This window comes from Pteropus vampyrus, unplaced genomic scaffold, assembly GCF_000151845.1.
Source record: "Pteropus vampyrus isolate Shadow unplaced genomic scaffold, Pvam_2.0 Scaffold11, whole genome shotgun sequence".
Lineage (NCBI taxonomy): Eukaryota > Metazoa > Chordata > Mammalia > Chiroptera > Pteropodidae > Pteropus > Pteropus vampyrus.
Genome location: NW_011888792.1, coordinates 6,303,867 through 6,317,998, shown reverse-complemented (window position 1 = coordinate 6,317,998; position 14,132 = coordinate 6,303,867). Strand labels below are relative to the sequence as shown.

Below are 14,132 nucleotides of genomic sequence, written 5' to 3'. Positions count from 1 at the left end.
AGAGGTGGTCATGTGAAAGAATTTTGGCCCATAAAATGTAAGAGGAAGCAACCAAGGCCATTAATGGAGCCTGTCTCCTATGACACATGGCTCTTTTCACCCTTTGTTCTTCCCTTCTAACCTGTGTGAAATGCCAGGTTGATGCTTGGAGCTATGGCGGCATGCTTGAGAGCATGAGGATGAGAGTCATTCTTTAAGATTGCTGTAGCAGAAAGTTAAAAGGAGCCCAGTCTCTGATGACAAATGAAGTTACCATATATCTTTAGTTTTCCTGGCTCTAGATTTCCTTTACGTTAGAAAAAAACCAAACTCTCAAACTCCTAGTTTAAGTTTTTGCTTTCTGATTTTTTTTTTTTTTTTAATAGCATAAGCTGATTCTTACCTGATTGCTGACCCTTGCAGTTGATGTGGGTTCCTGGGTCAAAGTGCTGGGCTGGATATATGGTTCAGTCATTCTCTGTGGCACAGAGAGTTTACTTAATTCTCTGTACCTCAGTTTCTTCAACTGCAAAATGGAATTAATAATAATCATTCTCACAGAATTGTTGAATCAAGCAAATGAAATGATCTGTGTAAATGGCTTAACACTTATCTTTACTATGTGTTCAGTAAGTGCTATTTTTAACAAGGTCACAAATGACTTTAAATCTCTAAATCTAGTGTATTTTCTCAGTACTTATTTGATTTTTGACATACTACTACACTAAAGAACACTTTTTCCTTTTTGAAACTTCTTATTCCTTTTTGAAACAATCTTGTACATTGAATTTAAATATATCTCTCTTTAGGATACAGGCAAATTTACAGGACATAATAAGGTCCATGTACATCTGGGTACAGGGTGGAAATCATGTAAAAATATGGTACAGCAGGCAGAATTTCAAAAGTCATAAATACAGAAATGTAAAATGGAACTTAACATTTTTTTTCTATTTTATTTCTTGTTCTGAGATACCATTCTGCCTGATGAGGAAAAATTAGTCTAGATACACGTTTGTAAATTTAGTGAAATTCAATTGATTTCTCCATCCATCATGTTGAAAAAGTGAAACTTAGACTGTTTCTCTTTTATTCGTTCCCTCCCTCTACAGTTGATATTACCCCTGTTGGTAGTATTTGTGCTGGGGGGTAGTCTTACACAAAAATAAGTAAAGCATCAGCTACCCATTTCTCAGCCATGTGTTAGTTCTGTGTTGGCTCCTTTGAAAAGTCACTCTGTTCCTCTGTAGTATTTTCTCACATGCCATGAAAACAGATAATTTCTAAGTGGTCCACTTCTCATTCTTTGTTTCGAAAGGATGCAATTCTTTTACTCCCATCAGAGAGATCCCTGCAGACATGCCTAATATTTTTTCTTTCTCAGTCAATTTTCAAACTCTTTCCCATAGTTACAGGGCCCTCTCCTACAAATATCTGGGATTACAGGGGGTTCCAGCTGTCCAGGGGTATTAATTCTGTTACTGACACCCCTTGCCCTTGTCTCAGTAATCTCACTTTCATGCCACATGGAATTAATGACACCCGTAAGGCTGTCAATTCCAAATTTCCAGATGAATGTGTGAGGCGCATGAGAGCTCCTCTCTGGGATCCACCACGTCCACTGCTAATTAGCACCCTGCCTGGTCTCCCCTACAGTTTAGCTGATGGCAGTTTGCAGAGTACAGAAACAGGTAAAATTCACAAGTTTCTGTTTCTTCTCTAAGGTTCTTCCTTCTCTCTAGCTTCTGGAATCTTAATCTGTTAGAGTGATTATAGTTATAGAAGACAGAATAAAATAGTTCTGTTTGATAAATACCCTTTCCAATCTTTATGTATTATACTTCAATTAAAGCCTTTCATCTTTATGGAGATACATGATTGTTTTATACATATTTTGTGGATATATAAAAAGTGTATGTTCTTTGTTCAAAGGATGAGACATTTTTTATATTAAATTAAGTGTATTGGCTGAATTATTACATTTCTCATGACATTACTTCTTTTTGTTTTCTACTAGGTTTGTTCAGTTCCAAAAAGAGAATATTGAAGTTGATCACTATACATTTATTTTCTTATTTAAAACAACATATTTGGAGTCTCCGTTTTATGGTCCATACAAATTTAAGACAAATTGTATTTGTTATGACTACCTCATGTTTCTTTTTTTCCTGATCACTGGTTTTAATCTTTGTACCAAATGTGGCCCATGTAAGATAATTCAAAATATCTTTCTGGAAGAAAATTTGCATTCCTGACAAATTACTTACACAATTTTCTAACATATTTTAATGGGATTAAGAGTCCTTCTTGAAAATTAATTACTCATTGACACAGCTGACTGTCCATCAGGAGTCTAATATTCCTCAAGCAGATATTCTTTTATTTTCACCTTGTTACTTTTTTTTTTAATCTCACTGCCCCCCCACCACTCTTAAAGTAAATGTCTGAACCAAGTAAAAAATGTTTTAATTGGCCCGTTTTAGGTCTCTTGCAGCAAGCTTGAAAAAAACAGTAACACATACTCATATCTAAATTTCTGAAAAGATTTTTTAACAGTTTGAGTGATACTGTATCTGATATTCACATAACCATGCCTGCTTTTTCTTTTCATTCACCTGGTAATTATTTATCCAGTTTCTGGTTTTCAACCATTTAAAAAAACTTTGTATTAAGTGCCTTTTTTGGGTATATATCTTATAGCTGACATTAGGTTTTTGATACTCTCTGATGGTCTGATTTTAATGACCAATTCGATCTATTAATATTTAGTATAATTACTGACATACTTTATTTTATTCCTTCCATCCTAATTCAGATTTTTTTTTTTTGTCTTTAGAAAAAATTTTTTAGACTTGAAAATGTAGCAAAAGGATTGCTGAGTGCCCTACCCTTTTGGTGAAGTCCTGGGCTATGTTCTAGCAGGCCTAATTTGTAGCTGACAGCTTTTCTAGGGATGTTGTACTTGAACTCCTTAAGTGCTCTAATAATTTTTCTGTTAAAGTTGCCACCTGTCTCCTTTGGCAGTACTATGGCCTGACCATATGTTCTGTTTATTTTGAATCTCTAGTATACTCTGCCTGCCAGTTTTTTTGTTGGATTGTCATTCTCAATTTATTGGCTCTTTGATTGTCAAAGTATAAGAGCCTGGGGTCCTATTGGTGAAGTGAAAGGTGAGATAACCTTCTGCTCTGAGCCAGTGGCATGGGGTCTGCTGAAGAATCTTCTATGTTCCCCGAGCTCCTCATACACTCAGTCTTAGAAGAAGCAAAGACTCAGCCCAGCCACTGCTGAATGAATCCATCCATATATCTCTGTGATGTTACCTATTTCATGGATCTGTTTCTTTGTGATCCTCACCCTGAGGTTTCAAAATTCTTTTTCAAGTGTTGACTGAGTCATCAGGAGGTGGAAACACTGGGGAACACTGCTCCAATTTTCTCCTTAGGGGGTCCCTCAGACCCTATAGCTTCATCTCCTCCCAGGTTCCCAGGAACCCAAGCAGGTTTTATCACTGGGCAGAAGTAGAGAACTTGGAGCTGGTAGCAGAAATAAAAAGAGTCTTGTCAGGTCATCATCCCTCCAGAATCTCCTTGAGAACTCAAGTTTCTCTTTTAAAAACCAAGATTTTTGATATTTTTATTTTCTAGTTTACTCTCTGACAATTCTAAAACAATGGGTGCTTTCTTGTCTAGTTGTCCGAATTGGTGAAGGGACACCAAGAAAAAAAAAAAAAAACAGTTGATAAAAAAAAGAACACATCAGTGAACACTTCATGTATCTTACTGCTCTGGCTGTGTAGCCCATTGTGAATACAAAGTACCTGTATCAGGAGAGGGCTTAGGTGGACAAAGGGGAGAGTTGGCAGACACTGCTTCTGTAGAGGGGATTCGAGACCTGATGGAGACAACTCAGCAGGTAGTTGTTGAAAAGGGCTCACCTAGAAAAGGGGCAAATGGGAGCACTAATATAGGATTTACCAAAATAGGCTGGGAATTTGGCGGGGGGTGGGGGGGTATGTATGTTTCTGCAAGGAACAAAGAAATATGTAATTCTAAAGCCAAATAACAATTCAAGAATAGCAGGAAGTTTTCATTGCATTATTTTGGGAGTGTCATTACTGAGAAGAATGAAATCTTCAGAAGCTCTGATAGTTACCTGGCATCTAAGAACCACTGTTTAAGCTTAGCCACAAGCTAATTGGATGAGTTGGGAATAGACACTTGAAGTTTTTCAGATTTAATTAATCATCTCCAAAATGAGTTGTTCAACTGGATTAGCCTTTAGCTTTTAAGATGCAGGCTAAATTCAAATTCAGTGACAATTCTTGATAGGTCATACACTCAGACACGCACATGCTGGGATATGTGCACATCTCTCTCTCTCTTCTGCAACTCAGCCTCCTTGTTATAAGTGGCTTAGAATTTGGAGGGGAAGTGATAGAAGGAAAGTGCCCTTTTGGGTCAATATGCTCCAGGTACACATAACTATAATAACAGTGGAACTTTTAAAAGAAGGTCATGTATTTATCTGGAGGCAACGTATTTCACAATTGCGAATACTGTTTTGATGGCTTTACTGAGTGACATACACATGGCCAGATTTGAGTGGGGCCTAGAGTACGGAAGGACTCGGTAGCAGGTCTAGGCAGGATGCAAGAGGCTTTGACCTGCCAGATCCTGTGGTATCAGAGGCATCTGTGGTTGGAAAAAATGCTGTGTAAGTTTGTGAGGTTGATGGCTAGCTCCAGTGGGATAATTACAGGATAGACCCTCAGAGTGTCTGGAGCAAAGCCATGCTATTTAAGCATTCTAGAAAAAGTTTCAATTGTGTTTCTGGACCCTAGTTGACACAGAGCTCCAGACAATAGGAGATCAAGTGGCCTTGTAGCAAGAACTTCCCATCATGAGCTGGCTTCTGTCAGACTCACTAACTCAGATAAGTTCGTCATAAGATAGAAATAGCACATCTGAGATCAGTCATGAGCAGGGTAAGAGAACACAAATAAGCTATATAAACAGGTGGTCCAAGCTTCCATGAAATCCACTGCTGTTCCACGAATGTCTCTCCCTCAATTAATACCATAGCTGCTGTGGTGGGTAAAGGGTTTCCGACTGCTGATAGAGGAAAAAAACAGTGAAGCTTGGTTCATGATGGGATGATGGGTTGACTTATTGTGCTATGCAAACCAGTAATGCATTATTAGTGTACTAAAAACCCACTTAGGTTGATCCTGAAAAAAGTGGGGGAGTGGGAAATCCTCCCAATAGATGAAGCTATAGGCCTGAGATAAAAATATTAATATATATGGACTCATGGACGATGGATATGGCTTGGCTTGTTGGTCATGGACATAGAAGAAGATTGGATGAGGTTTGAGCTAGAAGCATGTGGATGGACCTAAAAGATCAAGAGACCTATGAGCATAAATTGTAAAGATCTTTGTATCAAATGTTGGCACCCACTGTCCATCATGGAAAAAGAACTAAACAATCAAGTAGATGAATCAGTCAGCTTCTATCATCGACCAATCAAGTGCTAGCACAATGAAAACATTAATAACAATCATGGCAGCAAGGATGAAGACCATATATAGGCACAACAGTGTAGCCTCTCACTCACCAAGACTGATCTAGCTCCTGCCATTGTTGAATGTTCGACCTGCTAGCAACAGAGACCAATGGTGAATCCTTGAGGTAACACCACCTTTCTACTTGCCACTTGGTGGCAACTTAATACATCAAGCCCTTTCTATCCTGGGGAGAGAATCAACTTGACAGAAACAGACACATATCTGGTTTGTCTCTCCTGTGTGCAGGGCTTCAGCCAGGATCACTATCTGAGAGTAAACAGAGTGCTTGATCCAAAACACGGGATCTAGTATAATAGCCAAGGGATGTACTTTACAGCCAAGAAAGTGTGGTAGTAGGCATGTAAAAGTAGAATTCACAAGCTCCACAACATGCTGTGCCATAGAGGAGCTGATGGCCTGATAGAGAGCAATAAAACTGCCTTAAAAATAAGTTGTATTGAGATGTAATTTACATATCATTAAATTCACTCATTTAAGTGTATAATTCAATGAATTTAAGCATATTTACAGATTATATAACCACAAGCGCAATGTAATTTAGAACATTTATATCTCCCCAAAAAGAAACCTCATGTTTACTTACAGTCACTGTACATTTTTACCCCTAGAAATGCCCTTTGAAGGCACAGTTGATGCATCAGCTTAGAGATGATACTTTACAAAGATAAGATGCCATCCTTCTAGATACAGGGTACACTTAAATAAATAATCGCATGCCTCCAATGGGTAAGGTGCATGAATCTTGGAGCACAATGGATAGGATACATGAATCTTGGAGCCCGATGGGTAGGATACATGAATCTTGGAGTTAATTGTTAGAAGTAAGAGTGGATCCTCTCACCATCATCTCAGTGATCGACTTGGAAAATTTGTCCTTTCTGTCACTGCAACTCTGGATTATGTGGTTCTGTAGATTTTGGTTCACAGACAGGGAATGCTTTCACCGAGAATCACAGCAAGAGTCTCATTAAACTTTTAGCTGCAGATGTTACCCCGTCACTCTATGCTTTTTTTTTTTTTTTTTTTCACTAGATTGGTAGAGAAAATGGCTTGACCATCAGAAGGAGGTATGGCTGTTTCTACAGAGTGAAGTCAGGGAATAATATAATTTGGATCCAGGTGATTCATGGGGGATACCTGTAGGTAGTCCCCTGACAAATTCTGACAGTAAGTGGACATGTTCAGCAGCCATACCTAAGAAGGGCAAAGTTTCCAGGAATTCAGACCCCTCAGGGCTGAAAGTCTCAATCATCTCATTTAAGTAAGCTATGTAGACCAGCAGAGGTACTTGCTGAAGGTGATTAACCTAGAATTAACAATATAAAAGGGAAATGATGATTATTAGTCAGCCATGAAACTAACTGCAGCCATGGGGACTGTAGTTTGTCCCACTATCCTTTTTCTTGTAAATTTTCCAGAATAAAAGAGACCAATCAGAATATTGGAGAAGCTGTATCTGGAGTAAATTCATTATATAAAGGAAGTGGATCCAAAATGTACAATGCTGAGCTGTACTGGGTGCTATAGTTCACCACCCGAGTCCACTCGGAATGAGGCATTCATCTCCCTACCTGCTGGGAGTGTTTCCAGCTCATGACTGAGTTGAATATGCTTCCTTTTAAATTGCCCTCAGCAAAGGAACTTCCTTGGTCATGATCGTATCCTCTTTCTAGGTGCATCTCACATCCAATCACTGGTCTCTATATATGTACAGAGGCCCAGGTCCTTCTATAAATTGAGAATATCTCTGAAAGTGCCATCTCCGCTTCAGAGCTCCCTATGTCAGTGACTGACACCTCGAATTACAGGATAAGTGCTCCCTTTGCCTACAACTGCATTGGAGGTGCTGCTTCCCCAAAAGTACTTGCACTCAGTTCTCTGATTCAGTCTGTTTCCTACAGAATCGGACCATGTCAAACGTTTGACTTTTTTGATGCCACTGTATGCTATAACTGAGTCTACCCTCCAAATTAAAGTGAGCAGTTGACAATTTATTTACTCAATGTAATTATAGTAAGCAGTTAATTCAGTCCCTCTTCTTCTCCCTCACTTTTAGTCTAGTGAGACTAAAAGTGAGGGAGAAGAAGCGGAGATGGCACTTTCAGAGATAGCAAGTTTTATTTCTTGATTTATTAAAAAAATTGATTCAATTTTCTAAACCCCAACCTACAAAAGAGTGCTCTTTTAAACCAGATGTCTTTTTATCTACCAATCTCATGAATTTTATCTTATTTTATTATGAGAATTGGCACACTACTTGGTAAAATGTGGATTCACTAATGGGGTGGAATATTTTACATACTGTTGTAAGAAAATCTTTTCCATCAAGGTTAGGTGTATAATCAATTATGTGACCACTTGTTTTTATTTGGCAGAGTTACAGCTAGATTTGTTGTGAGGAACAAATCACTGATCCTTCATCAATTAACTAAATAAGAAGTCTGCCTTGCAAGGAATATTAACATTGTGTTGGGAAAAACTTAACTATAGCTAGACTTATTATTATTATTAATCTAGTACAACATAATTTGTACATGAAAGTCCAATACTCAAAAGTTACTGTCTTCTTAAATACACCTTTAAAAATATTTTAAACTACATGATCTTGTACCTTGGTAGTTCATAATTAAATTAGTAGCCCATAATTAAAATAATAAAGTCTATGAATCTCTGTGAAATGAACACATGTGCACATGCACACTAATACACATACCCCACATGCTCATATTCACCATAAATTTCCTTAAACACACTAATAGTATAATCATGAAAAAAATACCTATTAGTATACTTATAGTACATACCTAAGACAGTATGATTTCTATGTAGGGATAAACTACAAATAGAACAGGATAAAGAGTTCAGAAACAAACCATTAAATATATGTTTACCTGGTTTATGAAAAAAAATACTGTATATATGAGAGAGAATGCTTTATCTTTTAAATAAATGGTGCTGGGTTTACTAGCTAGCTAGTAAAAAAGTAGAGGAAAAAAGTACCCTGGCTTCTACCTTACTCTCTATACAAAATTCAATTCTAGGTGGGTTGCTGAAATAAATATGCAAAATAAAAAAAGAAAAATTTTAGAGCAAAATATAGAAGTGAATTCTTGTGACCCTGGAGTAAGTAATCTTAAATAGGACATAAAAAGTATTAAGCATGAAAGAAAATAATTTAAAAACTGTATTATATTAACTGTGAAAATTTATGTTTATCAAAGGATGCCATGAATGAAGAGGAAAGCTATGGATTGGGAGAAAATATTCAGAATCTATATGTATGACAAAAGACTTCTGTCAAGATTACATAAAGAGTCCCTATAAATCAGTAAGAAAAAGGCAGATGACCCAATAAAAAATTGGCAAGGTTCAAAGAGACATTGTGGATAAAGATATCTGAATGGCCAGTAATCTTACAGATGCTTAAATTCACTAGTAATAAGATAAAGGTAAATTAATCTCATATATAATATAATAAAATTTCATAGGTACCAGCTAAAAGTTAAAAAGAAATGTTAGTAAAGACATAGAGAAACTGGAATTCTCACACACTGCTGGTAGAATTGTGAATTGGCACAACTTTGGAACATGCAAATGAATATTCTAGCAACAAGTAATTCAATTCCTGGGTTTAATAAAATTACACATATATTTTTCAAATTGTATACACTAGAATGTTCACAGCACACCCTTTACACTAATAAAAAACTGTATGTTACCAAAATGCCAATTAATAATAGATAGGTGAATAGACAGAGTGATAACTAAATAGAAATATGAATGAGTTAGCTACATCTTTAGCAAATAATATAGATAAATTTCATAAACATAATAGCAAATGAAAGAAGCTTGTAAAAGAATGCATATTGTATGATCTGTGTACATAAAGTATGAAAACCAGAAAAATTAATTTATTCTTTTAACTCATTTCCTGTTTTCTCTGAGAATACTCGCCAGTAGCACTTGCAGCTGCAGCGTTTACCCTGAGGTAACGGGCGGATTACCGTCCTAACCATAACCGCAAAGTTTGCCACGAAATATTCTGCTTTTATTATTTTTGCATCGCTCTAGTATATCGATAATCATTGGAAACAAATGACATCATTCTATTTATAACATTCTGTTTTTAGTCGTGGTATTTCCATTTACAAAATACAGTAATTCTTGATCACTGAAAAGGTCAAATCCTAGATATTCTGCTTTGTGGTGTTCTGTGCTTTGAAATTTACCACAAGAATAAAATTTATTAAATACCGATCGTCTTATACATTTCTGTTACATTAGGATTAGAGACAAGTTCTGTTTAGAAATAACTCCAAGAAGAGTTTTTATATTTTATTTTCACATTGAAAACCAGTCAGATTTGCTTCAGCCTCAAAAAACATGTTTTATGTAAAATTAAATTAATGCTGGCAGAAAGCTGCACTTTTTTTTTTCTAAATGGGAAATGGGTTTAAAATTTATTTATTTGGTCTGAGAGCTGGTTATACAGATTAATATACTTTATACCAATGTACTGAGCAATATGCTTAAGTCACTTGACTCTATGTGCATTTAGTCAATACAAATAAGAAATGATACCTTTCATCTTTTGAAGAAACAAAACCCCTTAGGTTTATTTTAGTAGCACTTTGACTTTTACGTGATATCAGTTCTTATTTGCCTATCTTTAGTCTTATCTTCATACGATAGAACATTTTTTACCCCTATGTTACTGGTAGTTATTTCTGAGATTTCACACTCAGTATTTCAGGAGAACATAACATCAAAAATCTTTGTTATTCTTCTCAATTCTCAGCAGTCTGTTCTAACTCAGAGATACATAGGCCTGTGGGTGTATCAGATTCATCCCTGCATAATTTGACTTAGTTTGTCTGGTTGCAGACTCCAAGTGTCCTTGGTACATCTGATAAAGGACGAAGATCATGGAACCACTGGACCAGGCTGCTAAAGAGCATTACATTAGCATCTCTGTAGCTGTCTTGACAGTAGAAAGGTTAGGGATTAGAATTTAAAAAGTCATATTGGACCATCTGTACCAAAATTACATCCTGGCCTCCAAGACTTTGACTCATTGCATCTGATGGTATACGGGGTGGTCAGGAATTTAAAATTTTAAAAAACAAACATCCCAGATGATTCTTATATTCACTAAAGTTTAAGAAATAGTGTTCTGAATTCTATACATTTCTTATTTTTTAAAGGGGAAAAAAAAATTATTATAGCACATAGTAGTGCCATACTACTGTTCCAAAATACTTTCTCCCAACTTCGCAGTATCTCGTTTTTCTAAAATATACATCATTTGCTAAAATTTAGCAAGAGTAAAACTGAAACTACTGGAGATTTAAATAAAATAGTTACCTAACAGTCCCTTGGCAGTTTACAATTTATACAATCTAATTTTGACCAGCTTTTTTCAGCTAGGAAAAAAAAAAAGTATTTGTATCTCTTACCAGAAAATGTAATGAGGTTTTAAAACAGAGATAGAAAGTGGCTGCAGCACATACCACTGCTGTTCCATAGACCATAAGGGTCAATTACTCTCTATTGCTGTCTGAACGGCAGTTCACTTTCCTAAACTATTTCTGTGACCACACATCTATTCATAATAGATGACTGAAACAAAAGAAGAATGCTTTTTCACTGCCCTCATATCAACGATATTTTCATTAAAAGCATTTGCTTGTTATTCATAGTCAAAGTAGAACAAAATAATTTAACTTCCGTATAAAGAATCTATATTTTATTTAAGGACTCCTTTTAGTACATACTAAATGTTTCCAAAATGGCCTACATACAGCACTCATTAACAAAATGTCTAGTAATCCCATCTGAAGAAATCAGGATAGGATTTCAGTTTCATTCTCTGTAATGTTAGACCCAAACATTACAGCTAATAAGGGGCTATACTACATCAAGGGGGCTTGCAACATAGATGACAAGCTTTGCTCAATTTCCTCATTTCTAGGGTTTATGGCAAACCATTATCTTTACTACTGAAGTTTTCTGTTTTCTGTTTGCTTATATAGTAAAAAGAAATCTGAGAGGGCTTAAAATGAAAGCTGCTATAACCATTTCCTCTAATAAGAAGATGAGTGCAAAATGGACTACTAGTTAAGTGGACAAATCATTTTTCTTTCAAGTGAAACTGTCCAGTTTCCTGGATAAAAACTATTTATGCTGAAAATTGTTTTCATGACTTTGATCTACTGCCTGTTATTAAATCCATAAAACAAATCACCATCAAAGTAATTCAAGTTTCAAGCTTATAAAGATTTTTTTTTTTTTGGCAAAATGTATAAGATACACTGCCCAAAGGTAACTGCATTTTGTTTTTATCATTAATATTTACTTAGGTAAGTTACAACATCAAATAAGGGTTACATAAGGGATGTTTTGATCACACTCTGAAAATATCTAAGAATCAGTTAGACTGATCAATTTGGAACGGAACTCTTTTAGGAAATATTTTGAAAACTACAAATATCATCTTCCTTTAATAGGTATTAGAAATTGATAACATTCTATTTTATTTTATTCCTCTAATAGAAGGGGGGTTTCTCTTTTTCTTCCTTTCCCTCTCTACATGTGTAAAGGAACTGTTTATATGATTGGGGTGGGGGAAGTAGACGAAAAATTTCAATAAAATAATGTAGGATTAGGTCCTCAAAGCTGCAGACCATAGCTAAAAATTATTAAATTTATGAGAGGGAAAACTAATTCTAAGCTACATTCAGCAGAGACTGAGTAATAACAGCATGAAGTTATATTGCTACAAGAATCAATATTTGAGTCTTTTGTCTGTGTGAGACTATGTCACAGCAGATGAAAGATTAGAAATTTGTGTATAGAATACATTGCTGAGGGAGGTCACCAAGAAGAGTGACCCACCTGTTTGACTTGCGAGCTGGCCCCAGGCTATTGGAGGCTCCCCATTCTCTCCCTGGTGGTTGGAATGTGCACTCTGCTCACCTTTCCTGTGCTAGAAGCTGCCCAAGGACACGGTCTTTAGATAGATAGTCTCCAGATGTCATAATGAGACCATCTGGACTGGGTACATAATTGAACCCCGTTAAGGTCTCCTATGTATACGAATGACTCTGTTAAGGCTTCTATATAAACTTTTAAGATTTAGTGGGTAGGTGTGGAAAACTACTCATATTTGTGGCCACCCAAGATAAGACTCATATAAGTAAGTTTCCTTGTTTATTAAACCTGCCACCAATCTGGAGTGGTCTGCCTCTTTCTTCAATCTCTCCTTGCCCTCCATGTATGGGGCTGGTTTCAGATTACACTTGGAAAGCTCCCAAGGAGGTTATGACTCAACATACATGATGGTCTTTTGTTTTTATACCATGTGCTCTAATTATGGAGATTGAGGTGTCATCTAACAGATTGTTTAATCCAGATTATTTAATAACATTTGAGCTATTCTGTATACTTGGAAACAACACTTTTAAAGCAAGATTCTAATATATATTATGTTGCTGTGTGGTCATTCTTTCTCTCATTATATTAATTTTATCTAGGTTAACAAAGAACAGAGTAAGATCCTCTACAATACCATCATGGAATTAAGAAATATTTCCTCTTTTAAGAAAATAATTGTTTAAATCATTTGGGAACAGATTAGCTTTCTACTTTTTAATAAACCAACTTGAGGAACACTTAAAGTATTGACTAGGACTGTCCCAGTCCAGAAGTTTCAGCTTTGATGTTTTTAAAGTAAAATTTAAAAAGCTTTCTAAGAGTCTCTGAGGGGTAGGGGGTTGAGGAAGGAGAGAGAGTCTCAAATAGGACTACTTAAGATGCTGCACAGACAGAAGTTTTGAGTTCTAATTTTGTTTCTATTGTAAAGCAGCTGACAGATGATGGGAACATTATAACCTCCTTGGGATTCAGTATCTTTATCAAGAAAAATAATGTATAGCTAATTTTTAAAGTTTCTTTAGCATTTAGATATTCTTATTCAGCTGTGTATAAATAGAATTCATTATTTTTTACTTTGATCTGTGTGCAGGGAATGATAATAAATTAGTAAAGGTATGATTAATTAATTCTGGGGGCATAGGTTGCTAGTTTTGGGAATTCTTGCCAAGCCTGCAAGAATCCACTTCTGGGTGCTTAATACAGAAGATGACTGAAGCTCATGAAATCTAAATGAATAATTGAGTGTGGCTCAGTGATAAAGAACTAAAATCATATTTAGTTCATTATAGCCTGAGTTTTTCAGACCAGTGCAGATAAATTTAAGTATGTTCCTTTGACTTTTAGGTAACTTCTAGGGGATTTAAAATGTCATATTGGCACCATCTATAGATATTTAGGGTGAAGTACACCCACGACTATTTCATTTTATGAAAATTCATTTCTTCCTGTTATTGAAGCTAAGTAGTATTAATTTCAATTAATCAGCAGAGATACTAAACAGTGTAATCTAAGCCACAACTAGCATTTGTCTAGTTGAACTACAAACCATTCAGACAAACACCATTCTTCTTTTACCAATTTATATTCTGGAACCATAATATCTATGTTTGTAGTGTATTCTTAAGAATTT

At 35.8% G+C, this 14,132-nt stretch overlaps 1 protein-coding gene across 1 annotated transcript in view; it reads right to left on the bottom strand.

Moving 5' to 3' along the window:
• The window catches only part of LOC111731501, a 404,500-nt gene that overhangs the window by 160,961 nt on the left and 229,407 nt on the right, over positions 1-14,132 (bottom strand). The window contains exon 3 of the mRNA XM_023523163.1: positions 383-505. Coding sequence (XP_023378931.1) covers positions 383-505 — 123 coding nt within the window. The remainder of the gene's footprint in view (positions 1-382; positions 506-14,132) is intronic.